We start from the raw sequence: 23,266 nt of genomic DNA, 5'->3' as shown, positions 1-23,266 counted from the left end.
TTTTGCTCAAGCTGCTGGGTGGGGGTCGAGGCTTCTGAGGAGGCTGGTCTGGAGGCTGGCTCTCCCAGTGCTGTGGGGATAGGGGCCAGGTGACCCAAAGGACCTTTCAGGGTCCCAGGACTGTGGACACATATATACCTACTTTCAGCTATTCTGATCCTTTCGCCAGAGATCTCGGTGCTCTAGAGGAAGAGGTTGGGAGGTCTGGGGACACTGGGAAACCATGGGAGTCAGAGGTCAGGGGCTATCACGGTGTTCTTCTGCGGACCCCATGCAAGTTACTTGTTCTCTAGGGCGCCAATGTCCTGGGAGGTCCCTGATTGCTCGGAGAGGGCTCACCATCGGGCTCCTGAGAATAGGAGGGGCCAAGCCAGCAAACCAGGGTGGAGCCTATACCAGCCTTTGGTGGTGGGTCCCCAGGACCTCCACACCTTTTTGTTGGTTGCTGGTTCTCAGAGTTAAATGTGGACTCGGGGGACCTGGGAACAGGACAACGATGCTGATGGTGACTTTGGGCCGCCTTCATGCTAATAGCATCAGCAGTCAGCACGCACTTTGCCACGTGCCATGTGCAGTGCTGGGGGCCTCGTGTGCCCTACGCTGCTCCCTGCTCCCCATGAGGTAGGTACCATTCTTACCCGTCTCACAGAGAGAAAGCCGCTTGCTCAGGATCACGCAGGGTCAGAGCAGGGCACGTCGCTTTGGCTGGTTGTGGGATCAGGTGGTGGGCAGTGCAGGGAGGGGGCTGTGGAGGACAGTGTGCAGCGCCCACGGTGGTGGTGTGACTTGTGCCCTGCCTGGTTCAGGTTCTCCCCCGACGGGCGGCTCATCGTGTCTGCCAGCGATGACAAGACTGTCAAGCTGTGGGACAAGACGAGCCGGGAGTGTGTCCACTCTTACTGTGAGCACGGCGGGTAAGTCACCGGACCCTGTCCTCGTCCTGCAGGTGCTCATGAAAAGCATGGACCTAGGTGTGAAGGGGCCTCGGGCCTTACGTGGGGCCACGTCTCTGCTGCTGTCTGTCTCTGAATTTTTTCCTGTGTGAGCGGGAGGTTCAGCCTCATCGCCATCCCCACAAATAACGGGTGCTCGGCTTTAAAGCATGTGATTCTTGGGGCCTCTCTTTCCCTTCGCTTCCCAGTTCTCAGAATTGTGGCTTGTCTGTCTGAAAGAAGGTGACCCCGCGCCTCCCCAGATCATGTTAGTGTGTTACCTATGGTGATGGGTTTATAAATGAAAGGCTTGTCCGGTTCTTGTAAGTTCTTGGTGGCAGTTCCCGTTGTGCCGCATCATCGGGGGAGGGAGGAGCCTGCATGGGAGCAGGGCCTCACCTGTTCTGGTCTCCTCAATGAACCCCAGCTTCTGCCCTCCTCAGGTGGACTGGGAGCCCCAGGGAAAGGCTCCTCCTGCAGCTGGCCATGATGCCAGCCTGGGTGTCATGTGTGGGGATATTGGGGGCCCTTGGCCTGTCTCCTGGAGATAGGTCCACCAGCACGGCCTCGGGGCCCTTCTGGCTCTTTGGGGCGGGGCCTCAGCAGGGAGGGCCTGCCCTATCTCCGGCTTTGATGAGGGCCCCAGCTCTGACTCTGACCATCCTGAGCTGTCAGCTGACCTTTGGGCGGAAGACCACTTTCTCTACTTGTATTTAGAAGTGGCTGCTGGGATTTGCTCCCTGGTGAGTCCACTTCTGGTCACTGCTAGCCGCTGTTCTCACCCTCTCTTTGCTATCCCTTGGCCACCTGGTAAAGAAACGGGGCAGGAAGGAGGTCTTCCGGGTTTGGGGAACAGCCTGAGCAGATGTGCGGGGATGGGAAAGGGCTGGATGTTTGGGGGTCTGTTCTGAGCCAGGACAGTCCTCCTCTAGCGTGTGGTGGCCCATCTTTCCAGCTTTGTCACCTCCGTGGACTTCCACCCCAGCGGCACGTGCATTGCCGCCGCAGGCATGGACAACACGGTGAAGGTGTGGGACGTGCGGACGCACCGGCTCTTGCAGCACTATCAGCGTGAGTGTCCGTGAGCGGCCGTGGTGGGACTGGGCGGGAGCAGGTGGCGGGCTTGTTGCCATGGTGCTGAAGCAGGCCTGAGGACAGCCCCGGTCAGTGGGGAGGAGTCCGGGGCCTGTTGGGACCTCCAGCGGCCAATAGTCTGTGTTGTGGCTGTGCTGGCTCAGAACACTGGCCTGGAGGGGGATCCTGGCACTCTGGCGTCCACCAAGCCCTTTAGTGGCTGTTCATGAGCCAGCAGAGTCTCATGCATACTGCAGGGCGACACGAGGAGCTCGCAGTGGACCTCTGGCCAGCGCTCTGCTCAAGGGCCCCTTCTCAGGGGCTGCCCGTGCTACTCGCCTCCAGGGCTAGGGCGAAGGGGGCAGGTCAAAGGAAGTCAGTGTTTGTGGGACCTTGGCCACCTCTGGCCTCATGGTGTCCTCCATAGATATGGAGCCATGAACCATATGGAGGGTCAACTTCGGCTAGAGAACACTCTCAGGAGGCAGCCCTGGGGCTGTGTCCCCTGATCTAATGGTAGCCCTTGGAGGGCAGAGCGGCAGGCAGTCAACATGGGCCGTGTCAGGCTCCAGCCAGGAGGTGGGGTAGGGACGGACTTGGGTGTGATTAGGATGACCTAGCTGAGGGTACTGGAGGATGGAACTGTCTTGAGAGCCGGTGTGACTGGGCAGGGCCATGAGCCACCTCAGTTGTGGGGATGGGGCTAGGGAGGGAAGCGGGCGAGGGGCCATAGGAGGAACTAGGAGTTGTTCAAGGGACAAAACGGTGGGTAGGCCTGGGGCTGAGACGGGGGCGGGGTGGAGCTAGAGTTGTTTGAAGAGCTGTGGTCATTGACTTGGGACAAAGTTTGAAGTCCATGGGCTACGTGCCAGAATTCACACCTGAAAATGGGAAGCATGTGTCTGACGAAGGTGTGGGGCTTGAGGTTCAGAGCTCTCCTTTCCACCCCCTACGAGCCCTTCCTAGCCGATTCTCAGATGTTGAGGACAGCACTTTCTTGAGGTAACCAAGGCAAGCAGATCTCCCAAGAAGAGGGAGAGGGTCCTGGTCTTAAAAATTAATAAGCACATGGTGGCGGGTGGGCTCCGCGGCCAGCCTCAGCATTCCTACTTGTCAGGTCACTTGACTCCTCTGGGCCCCCCGGGACAGTGATAGGGCCTCCCTCACAGATGGTGTTGGGAGGGTAATGAGTGGGTCTGTGTCAAGAGCTTAGAGAGCTCCTGGCACAAAGCAGGAACCAGGTACTGTGTTCATGATGCCCCTGTTGCCAAGTCTGGGTCCTGGAGATCCTGGAGTAGGGGTCTGGCCTGCACTGCCCTACACCACCACCAGGTGGCAGGGGCTAGCCACATAACTGGTTCCTTCCTCAACAGAGAGCCCTGGGGTTTGTCACAGCCGCGGTTTCAGACAGAGCTGTTATTCTTTTTTTAATTTTGATTGAATTTAATTTAATTAAAAAATATTTTATTTATTTATTTTCCAGAGAGAGATAGAGCGAACAAGCAGGGTAAGGGGCAGCGGGAGAAGCAGACTCCCCGCTGAGCAGGGAGCCCCATGTGGGACTCCATCCCAGGACCCTGGGATCATGATCTGAGCCAAAGGCAGACACCGACTGAACCACCCAGGCGTCCCTCAGACAGAGCTTCTAGAACAGAGCAGCTATGGGTCTACTCTTTACTTGGGGACCACACCTCTCCTTCCCCTCCTTCAGACTATGGAGGCCTCTCTTCTGCTCTGAGCCAGGCCTGGGTTGGAGATTGGGCACATCTGCACGATTGACTGGGGGAAGGTTGGCAGGTGTGGAGGAGTGTGGGAAGATGCCTCTGAGTGTGGGGTCAGGACAGATGGGGATCCACGTGAGGATTATAAGGCGGTACTGGAAATGTGGTTTGTACCACATAAGTCTTTTTCTTTTAATTTCTCGTTACTGTTTCTTTTCACCACATAAGTCTTGACACTGAAGGGAGAGGATCTCTAGGTGACCCTGGGAGGGTCCAGCCTCACCTCTGATGGATCAGGAGCATGGGTCTGGTGTTTGTAGGGTGCACCAGCAGGTGCCCATTGGGGAGGACCTGGAATGCCATACTCTGGCCCATTGTCCCAAAGATGCAGCCTGGCTGGCAGTGCTGGGACTGGTCCCATTGCTCGAGGAGTGAAGGTCTGTCTGAGAGGATAGCAGTGCTGAGAGCCTGCATGGGTGGGAAGCTGGTGTGTCTGGGTGACTGGTGGGTGGGCTGCTTGCACCCGATGTCTGAGTGAGGGCTGGGCCTCTGAGTGAGGGCTGGGCCTCTGAGGCCCAGGGGGATAGGTTTTGGAGATTGAATGGAGCCAGGAGGTGATGCTGTGGGTTGAGTGGCCAGCTGCGCCCAGGAATCAGGGGCTCGAGAAGGGCTGAGGCCATATCCTGGGTCCCTGCGATTGAGGGGCCATGGAAGGAAAGGTCCACAAAGCAACCAGAGTGAGGGGTGGGAGCCCTCTCCCAGCTTGGGAGGGCCGACAGGGCAGAGCCAGGGGCGTGAAGGAACGCAGAGTCTCCTGAAGAGCGTGATCAGGAGGGGGAGTGATGTAGGGCAGTCGAGGAGGGTGGGGGGTGCTGGAGAGGTCCCTGGAGCTCTGGAGGGGGCATGCTTGGTGGGGGGGGGGTGTGGGAGGCCAGTGACTGGCAGGGCTGGGGAGGTGGTGGGAGGGTTCATGTGGCATCAGGAGCCAAATCCTGAGGGGACCCGGGGTACATGAGGCTGACAGGCTCTGCAGAGATTTCAGTGTGTTTTTGCTGTTGTCCTTGGCTTCTATGACAGAGCCACCCAGTGTCTTGTTCCTAAGCCACCCCAGTATAGATCAGACGCTTTGGGGGGCTTGGAGTGTCCTGCAAACGATCGGGTTTCCTCAGCTCCCTGCCCAGTGCACGGCGCACGGGGCAGCAAACTCCTCCCCCTGCCTCTACGCTCACCCTCTGCGCTCAGGGAGAGCCCGGTGGATCTGAGCACACGGGCTGGCGGACGTACCGCTTGAGGGACCTGGCCAGGTCTGCTCAGGTCTAGCGGCTCCCCGTAAGAGCTCCACGGCCGAACCTTCTACCTGAGAGGCTCCCCCAGCCCCTGAGTAGCAGCTGCTCCCTCATCCTCAGAGGTGCAGGGGCGTCTCTTTGGAGGCCGATTCCCTGAGAAGGACTCCTGGCACTCTGGTAGCAGATGCCTGAACTGTTTTCGGTCCCTGACCCCTGGGAAGCCCAGAGGAAAGTTTTGTTTTGTTTTGTTTTTTAAGATTTTATTTATTTATTTGACAGAGAGAGACAGGCAGCAAGAGAGGGAACACAAGCAGGGGGAGTGGGAGAGGAAGAAGCAGGCTCCCAGCGGAGAGGCCTGATGTGGGACTTGATCCCAGAACACTGGGATCACGCCCTGAGCCGAAGGCAGATGCCTAACGACTGAGCCACCAGGCGCCCCCAGAGGAAAGTTTTTTAAGGCTACCGTAACATCTAGTGTCTCCCTTGGCGACTCCGGCTGAGTACCAGGCACTCCTGGGTGGGCCTGGGGCACGTGAGGTTGTTGGGCTTTTCTGAGACCCTTTGATTCCTGGTACTGCAGTGTGTGGTCGGCAACCCCAGCCTGCCTGGGTCCAGCTGCCCCGTGGTCGTGAGTCGTGAGGACACTTCCTGTCCCGTGCTGGCTTGTCGGGAGTTAATTTGGGCAACGGCAGGCAGCTGGCACTATTTGTCTCAGGCAACGAGTTTCTTGGCTCTGGCCTGTCCCTGTGGGGAGCAGTTCTGGTTTCCCAATTCAGCAGGGAGACGGTGGGGCTGCTGGAGCCCCGGGAGTGCCGGGCCCCACGGAGGTGGGTTAGGCTCCATATGCTCGGAGCCCACATGAAGGCTGTTCTGACATCTGAGCCTCAACCCCCATCCGGAGCCCGTAATGTGGTTTGTGGCTCACAGGCACGTGCAGGTCCGCTATTCAGTGACGGCCCGGGCGGCTAGCAGGGCAGGGCTCCTCCACATTTCACAGATGGGCAGTTCGAGGCTTGCCCGTGGTCCCGCAGCTGGGAAGCTGGGTCTCTGAGTCTCCAACGGAAGGCCCCCGAGTGCGGCGTTCTGTCCGCCACCCCGTGCTGCCTTCCTTACACCGTGTTGATTCTAGGCGTTTGCTTCCTGAGGCCCCTGGGAGGGCTTGGCTCGGCCCTCTCCAGAAATTCTGGTTAGAACTCAGAGTCCCAGGTTCTCTGTCCCCTGGTTGTTAACACGCCCCTCCGCCCTACCCCAGATCTGGTCATGGAAGATGTTGAGGCAGCCATGCAGCTGGTGGGGCAGGCCTGTAGCCTTTGCTTGACGTTTTGAGACCAAGAGGGTTGGTCAGGAGGCCAGTGCACTGTTCCGCTTGCTCTGGCCAGCTCACTGGCCCTTTCCCACCGTCCCTAAGCCGGCGTTTATGTGACATTCCCTCAGAGGGGGTTATGAGCATCCTTACCTGCTGGTATCAGGGCACCGTCATCGTATGACTCCGTAGCCCCTTGTCAACCCAGAGTCGCTGGTGATGCTAGTTGCACATTATGAGAAGCCACCCCAGGTGAAGGGCGCTGAGCCCTTTTTTGATGGCGGTGGGCTGGGGCTCGGCCTGGTGTGGCCTGCCTTAGAAAGGTACCTCCGACTTGGGTACCTGGGGCTTCTCTGGGCCCCTTGGTCAGTTTGGAGCCCACTGGGCAGTGGGCCAGGTTTGCTGGGGGCTGGTACATGCAGCGCTGTGTGGACAGAGTGGATCGTGGGTACCTAGGACTCTCCTTAGGCCACCTGCTGCCCACAGCTATGGCCCAGGGCTTAGGGGCAGGGTCTGCAGTGGCCTCGGCGCCACCCTCTCTGGCTCCTGGTGACCTGTAGAGTCTTGATGTTGGTACATCTCTGACCTTGAGCTGGAGTCTCTTCTCTGGGGGATCATAGCCAGGAGCCCATGGCTGTGCCCAAATGGCGCTCTGCCATCAGTTGTCACCGATCACTGCCATGGAAGCAAGAAGAAGGCCTGCAAGCTTTGGGTTTGATGAGAAGTGGATTATTCCTGGCCAGTCACTGCTCAGGACTTTATGGCGGGAGCCTCCCTGGGGACTGTCATTCAGGGATGATTCTTAGGATGCGACTTCCCTAGAAAGTATCTCCCAGCTCTGTAGAGCCGGAGAGGCTGCCCCAGGCTGGTGGGTCCGGTGGGTGATGCAGGAGAATAAGGAGGGAAAGGCAGTGGGTCCTGGTGTCTAATACATCCTCTCCCCCAAGCTGAGCCCTCTTCTGGAGTAAATGGTTCCAGATGTTTCCACCCCAGCTAGGAGGCCTTGGATATCCCTGTCATTTAGAGTGGAGCAGGGCTTTTGGTGCCCTTCCTCTGGGGGAGATTCCCTCCCTGGGGTAGACTTGCCCAGCTGGGAGGCCCTGGCGTGGTAGCCACATCCTGACCCCGTTTCCCTGGTGGTGCTGGGAAGCCCTGGGCTCCCTGAGCTCACGCTCCCCTGATGCACCGTATTGCCCCGGCTGCTCCCCTGCCAGCTTTGTCTCAGGTGGGGCGGGGTGGCGTTCATTCCAGAACAGGCTGCCAAGGGCTGCAGAAACGAGAATAGTGTGCCCTTCTCCAGGCTTGGGGAGGTAGACATGCCATTTGAAGGGGCCCAAAGGGAGATAGGACTTGGGGAGGTAGATGGGGGGGCAGACTGCCTCTCAGAGCTGTCCTGCTGTGGGGCTGAGGGGTTGAGGGTAGCAGGGCTCCCCTCCCCCCACTGCACTTCCCTGCCAGTATGAACCAGCCATCTGGCGAGCATCACCGGCCCCTTGGGAGTGTGGGGCACTAGCTCTTAGCTTGTAGACTCAGCGGGACATGACTCACTCTTTTGTGGGGAGGGAAGGATTCACTTTTTATCATTCACCCAGTTGTGTAATCACAGTGACTGTGTTCCGATGGTTAAAAAAAAAAGATCTGGAAGTATGCAGGGTAAAAATGAGAAGTCCCTGTATTCCTGTCCTCCCCAGGGGACTCTATAGAAGGTCTCTATCTGGAGCTTCTGTCCACTTCTGTCTGCGTTATGTGTCCCCTTCCACATGTGGGTAGTGGCAGTCACACTCTGCATTACAGATGTTCTTTCTGTTACTGCTTGTGACTGGTGCCTGTTCGGTTCCTGATGGGGTCAGCTATGACTCTATTCTTTGGCTCTCCATGCCCCAAGTCTTGGTAAACATTGAGGATGCTGCCCTCCCCCTCCCCCACCACGGCCGCGAGTGTGGGGAGTGCGACCGGCTGTGAGGGCTCTGTGCTGCCTCTGTGGAGACCCCATCGGCCCCTCCAAGGCCGGCTTCTGGAGCTCTGGTGCTTAGAGGGTGCTCAGACATAAATACCGTGTTATGTAAAGCCCTGGCTGTCTCCCCTAAGTGTGCTTGGGAATGTACCCACACTCCGCAGGCATATTGGCACATCAGCTGGGCTCATGTCTGCGGGCCGCCCCCCCCCCCCGACCCCTGTGGGCTCTGCAGAAGGCTGACCTGTGGCGGACGTGTTTCCTGGCCTCGCGCTGGTTCTGGAGGCCTCCCAGGGCCAGGGTGAGGGGTTGATTTTAGAATTTGTCTTTCTGTCTGTAGCGGTTCTGATTCGGTGGGCCCCGGTTACCCCACCCCCACTGGTGTCCCCCACCTGGCCCGGGGTAGTGGGGATGAAGCACCGAGGTCGTCTTCAGCAGCTGCTTTAAGAAGCTGTGATGTAGGGGGTCCTCACGTTGTCGTCCCCATGTGGCCTGCCTGGGTCCGGCTTACCCACTCACCAGCCGCTTTCTGAGTCCTGCTCAGTGCCAGGCACTGGGCCAGGCGGCAAGGACCCGGCACAGCCCCTGCCTGATGGAGCACAGGGTCTCGTGGGGGACCCGGCCGTGAGTCAGAGCTACACAGAAACGTAAAACACCACGGTGAAGAGTGCACCCAGTGGAGACTCACGGCGCTTCAGGAGGGCAGTTCAAGGGGGTAGTCCCCGTGGGGTCGGGGGGCTTCCTTGAGGAGGTGACTGAGCAGTGAGCTTCGAGATCAGGGGAGGGGGTGGGCAAGAGTCTCAGCTGGGGAGCTGACAGGGCTGGGGTGGCCGGATCTTGCTGAGTGAGGGTCACCAGGATGGACGGTGGGGCTCGGGCCAGGCCACTGGGGAAAAGGAGGTCACGGGCGACGTTGAGCTGTGGAGTGGGTAGGGCAGCAGGACCTGGAAGCTGTGTGGGGCAGCAGAGAGGCCCATCGGAGGGCTCCCTCTGTCCAGAGGCCTCACGGGCAGGCTCCTCCCCGCCGCGCCCCAGCACCTGGGTGCCGTGATACAGCAGGAGAAGCTGGCACAGCGTGTCAGGGTGCGGGCTCAGGGTCCTAGGGTGAGGAATAGTGGTGAGGCCGGGATTAGAACCCAGGCCTGACGGGCTCCTGAGCGTGTGTCTTACCGTCTGCCCGCCTGCCCCACACGCATACTCTCCTAGAGCAGGGGCATCAAACTGGCACCTCAGGGATTGTCTTTTCTGTTCGGTTTCCCCTAAGTAGCGGTGTGAGAGACAGATTGGGCGTAACGTTTGAGTTTGAGCACTCCGTTCCCCAGCTTGACTGCTCCGTGTGGCGGGAGAGCTCGAGTTATCGCCTGATCCCTCTGGCCTTGTCGCCTGGGCTCCTGCCTGCCCTGTGTCTCCTGCTGCCTGTCCTCGGCTCTGGATGAGTCCGCTCCTGTTCTTTGGTTGTGGGGCTCCCTACGTCGTTGGAGCTGTGGCCACCCTGGCCCAGCCCTGTGCCGAGCCTCGGTTGGCCCCGCTTGCCCATCTTCAGGCTCCAGCTGCATCTCTGGGCCTCCCAGCCAGCGCCTGACCGATGTCCCTCCCCTAGTGCACAGCGCAGCGGTGAATGCTCTCTCCTTCCACCCGTCCGGAAACTACCTGCTCACGGCCTCCAGCGACTCGACCCTGAAGATTCTGGACCTCATGGAGGGCCGGCTGCTCTACACGCTCCATGGGCATCAGGTGAGGGCATCAGGTGCCGTCTCGAGGCCCATGTGGGGTTGGAGTTCACCCGAGGTGGCCCTTCCCTTGGAGCCCGTTGGGGACGGTTTCTGTGGTCCCCTCACAGCCTGGGCAGTGGGGCGAGATGCAGAAACAGGTTTGCCCCTCACAGGACCTCTGACCTCTGGCAGAAGTACTGGGCCTGGTACCGCAGCTGGGAAGAGAGTGTGGGAATTAACTGGGATGGGCGTGGGAGGGGAGGCCTCTGGACATGGTCGGCACACTTCCCGCAGGGGGGCTGCATGGACTCTGTCCCACAGTGACCTCAGGTGTCCCTTGGTCCAGCAGTTGAGTAGAGCCCTGGAACCCCTGCCCTGAATCAAGATCACTTGGGGGTTCTGCAGGCATCGATGACTTTGCAGACAGAAACCACAGGTGTCTCAGAGGCAGGTGCTAAGGGGGGACATCTTCCTGTGTGTGTGTATTTGCGAATTCCTGGAATTGAATCAAGGCAGCAGAGGCCTTCTCTCTGAGTGACTTTTGCCAGTGCAGCCGGTGGCCTGGACTCCCTGGGTGGGCAGTGACCAGGCACCAGCCCCTGTGGGCATGCTGTGGTGAGGGGGGCCGCTGGCAGCGCTCCCTAGCCACTGGCCTGAGTGCCAGCCTCTGACACCGCCCCCTGTCGGGAAGTGCAGCTGAGCTGTCTCCTGCGGAGCCGAGCAGTCATTGGAATGTCTCCTGTTGGGACCTAATTGCCACACCCAAGTGGGGCCAGGGGTGCAGAGACGAGAGCTTTCAGTTCCTCCCCTTCCGCACCTGTGAGCAGGAGGCAGGCAGAGAGGAGAGAGCTCGTGTGTCTTGGGCTGGCAGCAAGGTGTGAGGGGTCTAGCTGGGGCTCTGGATTCCACTGCGAGCTGAGTCGGGCATGTGGGGGCCACTGGCCATGGCTTGGGGTGGGAGCGTGGGCCTTTTCTTCTGCTCTCTTGGGACTTGGAAGGCTGCCTGCTCCCCTCAGCCCGTGGTACCGCTCGTCCTCCCTGTCATGTGTCTGGAGTGCGGGACTGGCAGTGCCATCCCCCCAGGGGCCGGCCCATCTAGTGTACTGTGTGGCCTCTGGGCACGGTGATGGCCGCGCCACAAGCTTCTTGGGAAGCCACCTTGTTGGCATAACCAGTTTGAGATCGTATAACCAGGAGGACATTTGAAAACCCCACGAATGGTGCTATCTCCCCCACTCCCCACAGAAAGAAAAAGCAATATCCAGAAACATCATGCAAACAGAGGCATGCCAAGTGATTACCTACCTAGGGCTCTTGCGATGTTTGTGTACGTGCGCGTGTGTGAGTGAGTGTGAGGTTTCTTTATACTGCTGACTCACCTCTTAGCCTGATAACCCTTAAATGTGATGTCTAAGATGCCAGTCCCATGTTCGGGCACAGCCTCAAGCACATAAAGGAGACCTGTTGACGTTCTCCTGGAGAAGTGACACAGGGACCAAGGGAAACCGCAGTTGCTTGTCTGCTGTGGAACCTGGAAATGGGGGAACTAAGCTGAGGGACAGCTGGTGGTTCGCACAGCCCCGTGCAGGTGTGTCGTCCTCTTGGGCTCCCGGCTTGTGAAGTCCGTTCCTTGGCCTGTCTTTCCAGGAAGCTGCACACCTGGGCTCTTTGGGGACTTGAGCATTCACGTTCTGCTCCGGGAGGTGGCTAAGTGCCCCCATCAGGCCCAGGTGCCACCAGCCACTTTCTGAAGCATGGGACTGAGCAGCCCCAGGGCTCCTGAGTGGATCCTCGGTGCCTAGGGATTCTGACCCACAGGTGAAAAGATGGCCGATTTGAAAGTACTTTTGATCCAGGTGGGGGCTGCCGAGGCCCAGGGACTGGTTTGGAATTGTAGGGGTCCCACGCAGCTGAGGGTGGCAGAGCTGGGATTGGTATTCAAGTCTCTGCGGTTTCCACCCTACTCACTTGTCTCACACGTCCAGCTTTTAGCTGTTGAGTTGTGATTTCGCTCTTGTTTTGAGATCACTGGTCTATGTAGGAGGCCCGCGGGCTTTGTGGGTGCTTGTGTCCCAGCCTTGCTACTATGTGACCTCATTCTGGTCCAGCAGGAGGGAACCCCATGAAACTTCGGTTTGGACTTGGAGGCCCTCCTTGGGACAGTCTCCAGGCATGGGAGGGAAGGCTATTAAGTTGTTCTGCCAAGTGGAGCACATCGCCTCATGCTTCCGGTTCCACACCTGCGAGGAGGGCCAGCGCAGGCTCAGGGTCAGGTCCGCCGAGAGGAGCCAGCCACAGGGAGCTGATGCCGGTGGGAGACAGTCCTTGGCCAGGAGGGGGCTCTGGGAAATGTCTGTCTGTCCCTTGTGAGGGCAGGGCCTGAGCCAGCCCCTCTGGGGGAACAGTGAGGGAGGGTCAGGGTAGAAAAGAAGGCTCAGGGGAGGCAGTGCTGTTGGGCTGATGCTCTCTTATCTGGGTTGAGGCTAGAAGGCTCATATGCCATTTAGTGGTCTCCTAAAGGCATAGGGGCACCAGGATGGAGACACTTGCCAAGTGTCCAAGCTAAGATCAGGCTCGCCCCGTGTAGCCCGGGTCTCCCGTGCTGCGCTGAGGGTAGCTCGTCAGCCCAGGGGTCTGACCGTAGCCACAGTTTGGTGGTTGTCTGGCATGCAGTCGGCCATACCTCCCATCAGCCCGTGTGGAGCTGGCTCCCTTTGTGGGGTTACGGGTGGACGTCAGTTATAAGGTTATGTGGGCCTCAGGATTTTGGTGTTTTTCTCCTGCAGTCCTGGCTTTGGGCCTCTGAGCTATGAAGGGTCATTCAGGGAATGTCGCTGGGGGCTGAGAGAGGCTTCTGCCCCACAGGAACTGGACGCCACCTCGGCTGTACCCGGGAACGGTTCCTTGGCTGTGGCTGGGGCCTGTGTGGCTCCTCAGAGGCCTCTGCCATGTGTCTTCAAGTGATGGACCACGAGGTGCTGGGCCGAGAGCTGGGCAGGCCCTTTGCTCTCCAGCCCTGGTGCCCCAGCCTCTCAACGGCTCTGCTGCTCCAGCCGGGAGGGCCCCAGCCAGGAGGGCCCTCAGCCGTGAGGAGGCAGCGGGTGGCGGAGGCTTCCAGACACAGCCCGAGCAGACACTGGTGCCTCTGCCAAGGCAGGGGGTGGCGGGACAGGCTGAGGAGCCTGTGGGGCTGAGAGATAGGGTAGCCCTCTACCTCCGGCCGATCTGCCCACCCCAGGCGGAGGGTGGACAGAGTAGGGAGGGCACTGCCAGCCTGGGTGTGGTGCATTGCCCTCTTTCCTCTGCCTTCGGCCCTGGGAACACCAGAGCAATTTCTCTGTCCGCGGACTGAGCTGGTAAAGAGCCCGCACCAGTCACTTTGCCAGCGTCTTTGACGGAGGCTGAGTGCTAGGAGGCACTCAGTGAGGGAGGGGGGTGTCACACAGCCTTGTCTGGCAGGTGATAGTGCCCCGCTTTTTAAAGGAAACACCCCAATATTTCCAGGAACAAACAGCTTGAACCCACGTGTTTCTGCTTTGGAAAAGCCATGGGTACTTTCCCATCTAGTTCAGCCAAAAAGCCTGAGCTCCAGGAGGCTGTAGATGGGAAGAAGGGTGTCCAGGTCAGGCCATTCCAGCTTTGCCTCTTACCCTGGGACATTGGGCAGGACCTTGAGCTTTTCCTTATTTGTAAGAACTGCTGCATCGGCCTCATACCAGGAGAGCACGTGTCTACAGGCCCCAGCACCCGGCATGGTAGGTCTTCACAGGTACCAGTCCTTTTCCACTTCAGGTCTTAGAAAAGATCCCGGGAGGCCCCGGGTGAGAGCTCTTTAAAAGGCCATTGGACGTTTCTGTTATGGGCACGCTCCTGGCACCCTGGGTGGGCAGTCAGTCTTTGGAAGGAAAAGGAGCCCACGGTAGGGGTCTCTGATGGCTCTGCCCCCTCTGATGGGCATGGGCCAAAGTCACAGCCCCTCCCCTTCTGGGCTGGAGAGTGCCTGTCTCCCTTCCTTTCATCAGCCACGGAGTCTTTGAAGGGTTTATCTAGGTCTTCGTTTTGTTTACGCTTGTCCTCATCTCCTCCAGATCATCCTCCTGCTTTGGCTTCTCGTTGGCCACACAGCTCCTGAAATCTGTCCTTGTGGGGACTCTGCCTAAATGCACTTGTCCCATCCAGTTGCTCTGAGTCGGTGTGGCCTGCTGGGGCCTTGGTCCACAGGTCTGTTGGCAGTGCCCTTTATGAGTCCCGCCCATCAGGCCATCTTTTCTAGGGCCTGACTCCTGGAGGACTTGGCAAGACTCCAGATGTCTTGGCAATGGGCTGGCAGGGGTGCCATTGCCCTCTCTGAGGCTCTGGAAGGTCTTGCTTCGGGGATCAGCCACAGCGGTGGCAGCTAAGCAGGAGAAAGAGGAGTCCCTGCTTCTTGCTGGACCCAGTAGAGTAACTTAGGGATGTCAGCATACAGTGTCTCCCACCCCTCACCTTGCAGGAGGGAAGAGCAAGAGAAGGAAGAGCTTTCCCACCAGGTACAGCTGTTGTTCGAAGCCCTGTGCCCTGAGCGAGGCCCGCATAGCTCTCTGTGGCAAGTGTGGGGGCAGTGTGCTAGAAATACAGACTTATTTTTCTGTATTTTCTGAAACATAATCTTGAGCCATGCTCATTTGGTTTTAGTCCCCAGAGCTATTTGGGAGAGGATGGTGGGCGGGACGTGGGTGGGAGTTAAATCTGGTGTTTCTGGCTAGGCAGTTGGCGTTCGTGTTGCTGCGGAGTGACTGAGCTCCACGGGGACCACTGGGCTTGTGGTTCCATGCACCCCGTCTGGTTCGAGGGCCTAGAACCCCAAACCAGGACTGCTCTCCATACCCGGGGCTGTGCTCTGAGGCTTGATTGTTGTGAAATCACAGCCTCAGGGTATAGGATCCTCCAGGGTTACCGGGAGCTTGTGCCATGCCAGAGCCAAGGCTGGGGCTGGGGAAGTGGCATTAAGGGGGACACAGGGAGGAGGAGGAGAGGTGGCAGTGTAACAGAGTGGCCTGGAGCCTGTGGGCTGCCCCTCAGGTGGCTCCAGGTGGAAGGAAGCTCTCTGAACATGCCCCCCTGCTCATTTCTTCCAGCGTTCTGCGGCCCTTGTGTAGTCATTTCATTTTAGAGAATTATATTTATCCCTGGGAGGCTCAGACCCAGCGTGGATGGCTGGGCACCTCCTGGGAGAGGTGAGAGGACATCAAGAGGGAGAACAGCTCATTTACTCCAACCTCGGTAAACCAAGAGGTCAACCTGGCCTTCTGTCCCCTGCCAGCAGCCCAGGGTTGAGGATTGGGAGCCGGTGTCCTTGGCCAAGGTCAGGAGAGAGCCTCAGCATTCCTGGACCCCAGCTCCTCCCAGAGGCCACTCCTTGTCCCCAGAGTCACTACTCTGACATAAGAGTCAGCCCACGGCAGGTGCTGCCGAGCGACTGCAGGATTCTCCCTGGTGTGAGGGTTTGTGGAAGGAGCAGCCTGGGTGCGTCAGAGACCAGAGTTCCCATGCCAGGGGCTTCTCAGGCCTCCTTGGTTTCCATATCTTTGTTGGATGGTCACTCTTTTACCTCTGACTCAAGGCATGTGGTGTGATATTCCTATTTGTTTTCTGGCAGCCAGTGAGAAACATTTCAAAGCCTTGTTAGGTGGTGGTGGTTGGGGTACCTGGCTGGGTCTTTGCCAGCATAGCTGTTGTGGACACAGTGGCCAAAGTTTCTGGTGCAGAGGGGCCTCAGGGAGTCAGGTGGAAGGGGGTGAGGAGAGTGGAGGGGTCTGGACAAGCTGCAGGGGCTGTGGAGGGAGAGTCACTAGGAGCTGTGGGATCTAAACACCAGGCTCCTTGTTTTCCCTCTTTTTTTTTTACCTTTCTTGATTGATGCTTGACGCTTTGCCGTGTGAGAGTGAAGAAAGCGGACTATGTGGGTCCCTTGGGTCTGGAGGTTGTCAAGGCAGACAGTATGTGATGAAGTGACTGGGTGTGGGTCCAGCCAAGCCGGAGGGCCATGTGTGGCTGGGTCAGGAGGGTGCGTGGGGTGGGAGGCCAGGCCGCATCCCGTGCTTGGGACGACCAAGCAGAATCATCTCACCGAAGACTGATTGGCCAGATCTGGAGAGGGAGGGAAGGATCTGGTTGAGCCTGTGAGGAGTCCCTGCCAGTGGATGTGGCCTGCAGGCAGATGGGGACCGGGATGTCAGGCAGGTGGGCTCCTCCAGCAATCAGATCACACTGCTGAAGTCTCAGCCAGGAGCTCGGAGTCCCTCTCAGGAGTCCCTCTCAGGAGTCACCTTGGAGACGAGCTACGGGTAGATTCGGGAAGTGGAAGAACGTTCCATCCTGCCCAGGATGCTTGGGTCCAGGGGGCAGCTTTCCATCCACCTGTCTCTTCTGGGCAGGCAGAAGCTGGTCTTGCCTGGGAGCAGAAACAACTTGACAACATCCCTGCCCTGAGCCAGTGAACTAATGCGTTGAGAGTGACTAATTAACTGAAAAGAGTAAGCCACCTTGAAAGCAGAACGATCTCAAAGAACGTGGATCCCATCTGATCGTTATCAGTGATAAAAGGGACCCTCGCCCAAGCCCCGGTGGTTTGGAAGCTAGAACGCACACCTAAATGACTGCTGGGCTAAAGAGAACCGCAGTGGAAACTAAACATCTGGAGGCGGCTGCCAGTGAGAATACTGCATGTTGGAAATTTGGGGGGTGTATCTAAAGTAGTAAATCAGAGGCCAATGTGTTGCCTTAAAGGAGTTTATTTAAAACTGAGAAAGATTGGAAATAACTGAATTAAGAGCTCAATGCAGAAAGTCGCTGAAAGATCCTGAAGCAAGATGAGACCCTCTGGAGCTTGTGTTGAGGAGCAGTGAGCAGGCTGGTGGGGCTGGAGAACCAGTGGGGGCAGGAAGGGGGGGTGGTCTGGCGAGGTCGGTGGGGGCCCGGATTGTCTGGGCCCCGGAAAGGGTGGGATGAAGTAGTAGAGAAGCCTGGTCTGCTTTCCGGTCCCTGCTGGCTCTGGCCTGTGGCAGAGCTGCTTTCGTGGGCCACAGACAGACAGGCGAGAGCCTCCGTGGAAAGGTGCTCTCTCTGGGAACAGCAAGGTACCCGGTGCAGGAAGCGAGCCGTCCTCTGGATAAACGGGCACTGCTGGGAAGGACTGCGGGCCCTGCCCCCTTATTGCTTGCCTGTTGCTGGCGCCATCCCCAGAGTATCTGGGCAGTTGGACTCTGGGGAAAGCTCTAGCACTTGCTCTCTGGTCCCAGTCCCCCACCAAGCCTTGGGCTGCCAGCCGCCTTCTTCAGGGGCGCTGCCACAGCTTGGCCTCTAGCATCTCGTCCCCAGCTTGGCATCTGGTGGTTGAGTGACAGCAGGAAAGGAGACTGATGAGTATTTGTTTGGTTCCTTAGTTGCTGTGACTTCTTGGAAACTGGCTATTCCTCCATGCACTCTGGGCAGGCAAAGAGCCCGGCTCTTTTGACACTCCATGTCCTGGTTTCCTTCTCTTTTCCCTCTTTCCTCTTTGTTTTTCCTCAAAATGAAAATAGTTTTGTTGTTTTGTTTTTATATTAACATAGCAACGCCATATACTCATTGTTTAAGAATTCAAAGTTTGGGAAATTACAGGATTTCCAAGAATCAAGTGAGAGTCATCTGAAATTTCCTCCCCCCACCACCCCATAAGTCCTGTTCACCTTCTCTAGCCTTGGGGGTTGTCCACGTGGAAGAGTATCTGAGGGATGCTCGACTTGCCCCCTTCCCCTCCCGCACTCAGCCCCACGCTGGCAGTGCATGATGCCTTGCACCTGGCATTTCACACTCACCAATGTCATTGACGTCGTTCCCGGTCATAAGGGTGGATCTCCTTTGTCCTATTGGATGGCCGTGTAGGACTCCCGGCTGCCCTGATCCCCAAGCCCTGGGAGCCCCACCTGTGAGAGAAAGCAGGGAGAGGCACAGAGGGAGGGGGCAGGACCTTTCAGGCCTTGGTCTCCCCTCTGGTACGTGTCACCTGTAGGAGGGGTCAGCATGCAAACCATCCTCCGAAGATTAAGTGGGTTAGTGCAGGTCAGTGTTAACTGGCTCGTACTTACTTTCTTCCTCGCTGCCCTCCTTATGGGCATCGTGGAGAGGAGGAGCCATGGGTAGATTCGGGAAGTGGAAGAATGTTCTGTCCTGCCCAGGATGCTTGGGTCCAGGGGGCAGCTTTCCACCTGCCTGTCCCTTCTAGGCAGGCAGAAGCTGTTCTTGTTCCATGACCACAGATCCCTTTTCTAGCCCATAACTTGTCTGGCCTTTTCTGGCATCAAGTGGAGGGTGCGTCCCAGTGTTCCCCTTGTCCCTGCTTCTGCCAGCCCCACGGCCGGAGGCACCTCATTCGGGCAACTGGGGCTCTTATTGCTCCCTGCTCTGGTCCGGAGGAACGGGGGCAGCCTTTGTGACTGTGGCCACACTGTCATCGGTTAGGAGAGAACCTCTTTTTTCTGGTTTTGTTGAGGAATGCCAGGCACTGGCAGACTGACACTTTGGCCAGGAGGAATTGCTGGTTCACCGCGCTGTGTGAACAGAGTCTTGTTCCATGCCTCTTTCTGCAGTGGATTTCAGCCATGTGGGAAGGAGCCTTCCCTCTTTCCTGGGAGATCATGACTCCGCTCCTCCAAGCCTGGGTGTGCTCACGGGCCCTCCACGTGCTGCCTGCGCTGGTCTGGCATCACCCTTCCCATAGCTGTGCAGACCTTCAGCCCCGGGGAAGCCAGAGCGGGCACTTCTCCTCCCAAGTTCCCAACATAAGGCATGTGACATGCTCATTAGGGGGCTGCATCTTGTGGCTCCTCGGCTTAGGCACCTTTGATAATCCCTTCCTCAGCCTCCTTCCTGCCCCAGTTCTGGCCTCTAGTGTTCCCTGGACTCCCTGAGTTCCCTGGACTTCTGTTCATTGGCTCCTCCTTGGGGCCACACGCCTTTCTGGTCAGCTGTGGCGGGGGAGGGGGGGAGCATGGCCTGGGCCGGGGGGACCAATTTCTGGAGCCGGTGCTGGGATGAGTCAGTGCACCTCTCTGACCTCCAGCTTGCCCTTAGGAAGTGGGAATGGTGATGTCAACCCAGCAGGGCCATCAGGGTGTATTGTCCTGCTCATTTCTCTCTGCCCACCCACGACCCTGTGGCCCAGCCTTTGTGCTGTCAGCGGTGCTCGGGAACAGAGGCCTCAGCAGTGACACTCGTGGCTGAGCTCCTGCAGGTGCCTCTGCCAAAGCCTGGGGAGGACTAGGGGCTCGGTGAGGCGCTCAGCCCTTTGTCCTGCCTCGCTCTCGTTCGGGAGCTGGTTTGCTTCCTGTGCATTTAGAAGCTCAAATGACCTTTGGTGTTTGTTCTTTTTTGTTTGTTCTGCTAGGGCCCAGCCACCACTGTTGCCTTTTCAAGAACGGGAGAGTATTTTGCTTCTGGAGGGTCTGATGAGCAAGTAAGTAAAGAACTGTGTGAGGAATGTTGGCTGATACTTATCAGAAGAGAAGAGGAGGCCAAGGCACCTTGAGGAGGGGCCAGGTTTCACCAGGTTCCTTGGTGGCTTTCGGCGACCATGAAGGCTAAGCCTTGGGGTGAGGCGCTCAGACCCAGGGTGCTCTGCTCGTGAGCTATTTGAGGGACCCCGTTTTCAAACTGCTTGGCTGCGGGGAGAAAACATGTGTGAGGAGGTCCAGCCCTGTTTTGTCACCCTTTGTGCTGAGGCTCTGTGCCTGTCAGCCCTGGAGCCTCCTGCCCAGAATGTTCATTCTCTTGACGCTGGGCCTCACAGCTCTGACTGCTCAGCCCAGGAAAGTCCCATTGGCCTCCCAGCGAGCCCCAGCCCCAACCCCATGGACTGATTCGGGTTGAGCTTCTGCCAGGAAAGCAGAAGGTGGTTGGAGGCTTTTTCGGCACAGCCTGGATAAGAGACCGTGGGCGTCTTCCCATCCCAGCACCGGTTCCTGTGCTAACCAAACAAGGGAGGAGGAGGGCCCAGGGGACCCCTGAGCTGTCCCTGAGTGTGGAGGCCTGGCTCATTGCTTAAACAAGGGAAAATAGTACAGTAAAGTCACACTATAAATAGTCCTGGTAAAAGAAATTCACGTGGTACAAGAGGCAGCCCGGTAGAAAGTAGGGCTTCCGCCCACTGTGGCCCCTCCTCAGGCGATCACTGCGTGCAGCTCTCTGGCTGCCGTCTTAAAGTCAACTCTGAGAGCCTTTTTGGAGAGACATGTGAATCTGTTCCACTCCCAGGAATGTATTCAGCTATTGGCACTAGTGCAGTTACACAGGGCCCTACAAACAAGGGGGGGCGTGCTAATTCTGTTTGTAAACAGAAGGAGGAACGAAGGCCTTAGTGCCCATCAGTCGGGGAGCAGTGAACAGTGGGCTCTAGAAGTGGCAAGCAGCCGCCCAAAGAGCCAGGCTTGTGGCTGTGTCGCAACGAGGAAAGCATCCTAGGCACGCTGAGTGTTCATCTCACGTGGGTTTGGGGCTCTTTCTGCGGCCTCCGTTGAGCACCGGCCACACTCCACAGTTCCTGCCACACTGTAAGTGACCCTGGCAGAGGACAGCCGCCTGGGGCTGTCACCCTCTAGCAGGGGCACTGTGGCTCCCCAGCAGGGCCGTTTGCCAACCTTTGGCTGGGGGAGCCTCAGGACGTGAAGATCCTTCAAGTGGACCGTGGAATAATGGGTGTGTTACCCATGGCTCCCTGGGTATCAGTGTCTGTGCCAAGCTGTCTCCTGTGAGCGTCATAGCGGCCCTGTGAGGTTGGAAGTAGGATCATTCCCTCGTCATAGATGAGGAACCTGCGGCACAGAGAGATTGAGTCCCTTGCCTGGAGCCACACAGTAAAGGGTGGACCCAGGAATTTAACCGCAGTGGTCTGGTGTAACTGAAGGCCCGGCCACTCTGCTTGGGAGCTTCTGTTTTGTGGGGGAGACAGATGATACACGAGGAAGAAAGACACAGAAATTAAACAACTTCTGAGTCTGATGCTTGGACAGACATCAATAGAGGGCCGTGATAAAGATTAGCAGGAGACCAGGGACGGTGTCTCGGGGAAGGTGCGGCTGCAGCAGGTGCTTTAGCCGGAGGAGCCAGCTTCGCTGACGCGGGGGCGCTGCGGGGAGGGGCCAGCAAGGGCAAGGCCTAGTGCTGGCAGGTAGCAACTCCATCCCGGTGGCGCGTCCAGGTCTTCTCGAGTCTGTCTAAAAAGCCTGGGAGGTGGGGCAGGTCCCAGAGTTGAGCTGGGGTGTTGGGTGAGGACTGTCTTGCAACTGGCCCAGCACTTTGGGGGTCACCTCTGGGCTCATTTCTCCCGTGAAGGAGTGCTGGTGTGATGTCTGCTTGTTGCTCTTGGCAGGTGATGGTTTGGAAGAGTAACTTTGATGTTGTGGATTATGGAGAAGTCATAAAAGTGCACAGGCCCCCAGCCCCGCTGGCCACATCCTCTGGGAATCTGGTAAGTGGCTCAGCGGGCATGTCCTGAGCCCTGAAATTCTGGAGGGGGGTCATGGTGAACAGCAAATAATACTTTGGCACTTGTGGTACTTTGTTTCAAATCTAGAATGTACAAACAAGCCGTGAAGACCGCTGGGTGTGAGGCCCCGTGCCGTGTGGCGGGGGAGTGTTTCCACAACACAGGCTACTGTTGGTTGAGGAAAGGGAGGACCTGTCCCATGCCGAACCTTGGGCCACAGGACCCGATGGAGAGTTCCTAGAGGGCGTGGGGCCTGAGCCACAGCTGGGGCGGATGGGAAAGGCCCAGCCCTGTTGCTCTCACTTCCCTTTTTTTTTTTTTTAAACCATGGAAAGGAAGTTCCTCAGCCACAAACCATTTTTAGTACCTTTGTCGGTAAAAGAGTATTTAGTGTTCCTGAGTTAAAATAGTTAATAATATTTTTTGACAAATACTTTTGGAGAAAAATTTGATAACTGATAGGATCTCATTGAATAAAGTTGCATTCCGCTTTGGCTGCAATAAGCTTTCAAGCCAAGGATGTGGAGCCCTGAGGGTTTTAAGCCCCAGGGGCCGCAGGGTGTTTAAATCTCTCCCTTCTGAGCCCTGGAGGCAGTGTAGCCTCTCCCACACACGGAAACTGGCCTGGACAACAGGAAACGGCTTGCCCAAGGCCCCCAGCAAGTCAAGGCTGGCCCAGAATAGAACCAGGAAGCCTCTGAGTCCATCCTGGGCTTTCTTTGGCTCCAGCAGAGGGATCCCCCACCCCAGCCTGAGACACATGCACACACACCCCCATTCTGTGTGTTGGGGCTACCTCTAGGAATAGACCGGGTTGAGAGTTAAAGCTTTTCTTCCAAGGGTTGCCCTGGGCCGGGAGGCTTTGTTCTCTCTCCACATTTGCTAATGAGTAGCCGATTCTCAGCTTTTGGATTTGGTGGGGATGACTGGGTTGCATGGTGGTCTGCTGGCTGCTGTTTGGTCTTCTGCCTAGAAAGGCATTTTTCAAACTGCAGGACTGGGTTCCTGTGGGGTGAGCGCCATCTCCCCTCCAGCTCCCCATGTGCTGGACATTTATTTACAGTGAGCTGAGCCCAAGCTGGGTGGGTAAAGTTACTACTCTCATTCCCAGATGAGACCCCGGGGGCTTAGTCACCTGCCTGGATGCCTGCACCTGGAGGCTCACCACACTGGCCCCTCTGAGCAAGGCTGACGGAGCTAGAAACTGTAGGTGGCAGAGGGCTGCCTGGCAGCTCTCCCCCATCCCAGGAGAGGGCACTGCCACCTGCCTCTTGGTAATGGTTAGTAATCACCAGCAAGGGGAGAATCCCATACTCCTTTTCTTGTCGTTATTAGGCAAGCGGCTTGGACAAGCTGCCTCTTGTCCCTTCAGTCCTGCTCAGATAAGGGGTATGGAGCGCCCTTGCGTCCCAGAGCTGCGGGGCCTGATAATCTAGCGTGAAGGCCTTCTGGGCGGGGGAAGCCAGCAGGACAGGGCAGGGTTTGGCATGGATGGGTGAGTAGCTCACGTGTTCCCATGTGTTCTCATACTACCTTTTCGGCCCACACCGGAGCCGGAGTCACAGTTCCACTAGGTATCGCCCTGTGGTGCTCCCACAGGGGAAAGGGTATGGGCTCTGGGGTCAGAAAACTGGGTCTGAATCCTGGCTGTGTGGTCCCAAACAAAGCACCCATTCTTCCCATGCCTCTTTTTCTACAGTGGGACCTGAGTACTCCCCTAGGCAGGCTCTGAGGACCCCATGTGGGACAGAGGTGAACTCTGCTAACCCGCACAGTGACTT

At 57.7% G+C, this 23,266-nt stretch overlaps 1 protein-coding gene across 1 annotated transcript in view; it reads left to right on the top strand.

Moving 5' to 3' along the window:
* The window catches only part of POC1A (POC1 centriolar protein A), a 70,790-nt gene that overhangs the window by 5,620 nt on the left and 41,904 nt on the right, over positions 1–23,266 (top strand). The window contains exons 5-9 of the mRNA XM_026500965.4: positions 807–914; positions 1,888–2,003; positions 9,871–10,004; positions 19,389–19,457; positions 21,369–21,467. Coding sequence (XP_026356750.1) covers positions 807–914; positions 1,888–2,003; positions 9,871–10,004; positions 19,389–19,457; positions 21,369–21,467 — 526 coding nt within the window. The remainder of the gene's footprint in view (positions 1–806; positions 915–1,887; positions 2,004–9,870; positions 10,005–19,388; positions 19,458–21,368; positions 21,468–23,266) is intronic.

The sequence above is a fragment of the Ursus arctos genome, unplaced genomic scaffold (assembly GCF_023065955.2).
Source record: "Ursus arctos isolate Adak ecotype North America unplaced genomic scaffold, UrsArc2.0 scaffold_14, whole genome shotgun sequence".
NCBI classification, from domain to species: domain Eukaryota; kingdom Metazoa; phylum Chordata; class Mammalia; order Carnivora; family Ursidae; genus Ursus; species Ursus arctos.
The sequence above is the reverse complement of the archived record's forward strand: the minus strand, read 5'-3'. Positions and strand labels throughout refer to the sequence as shown.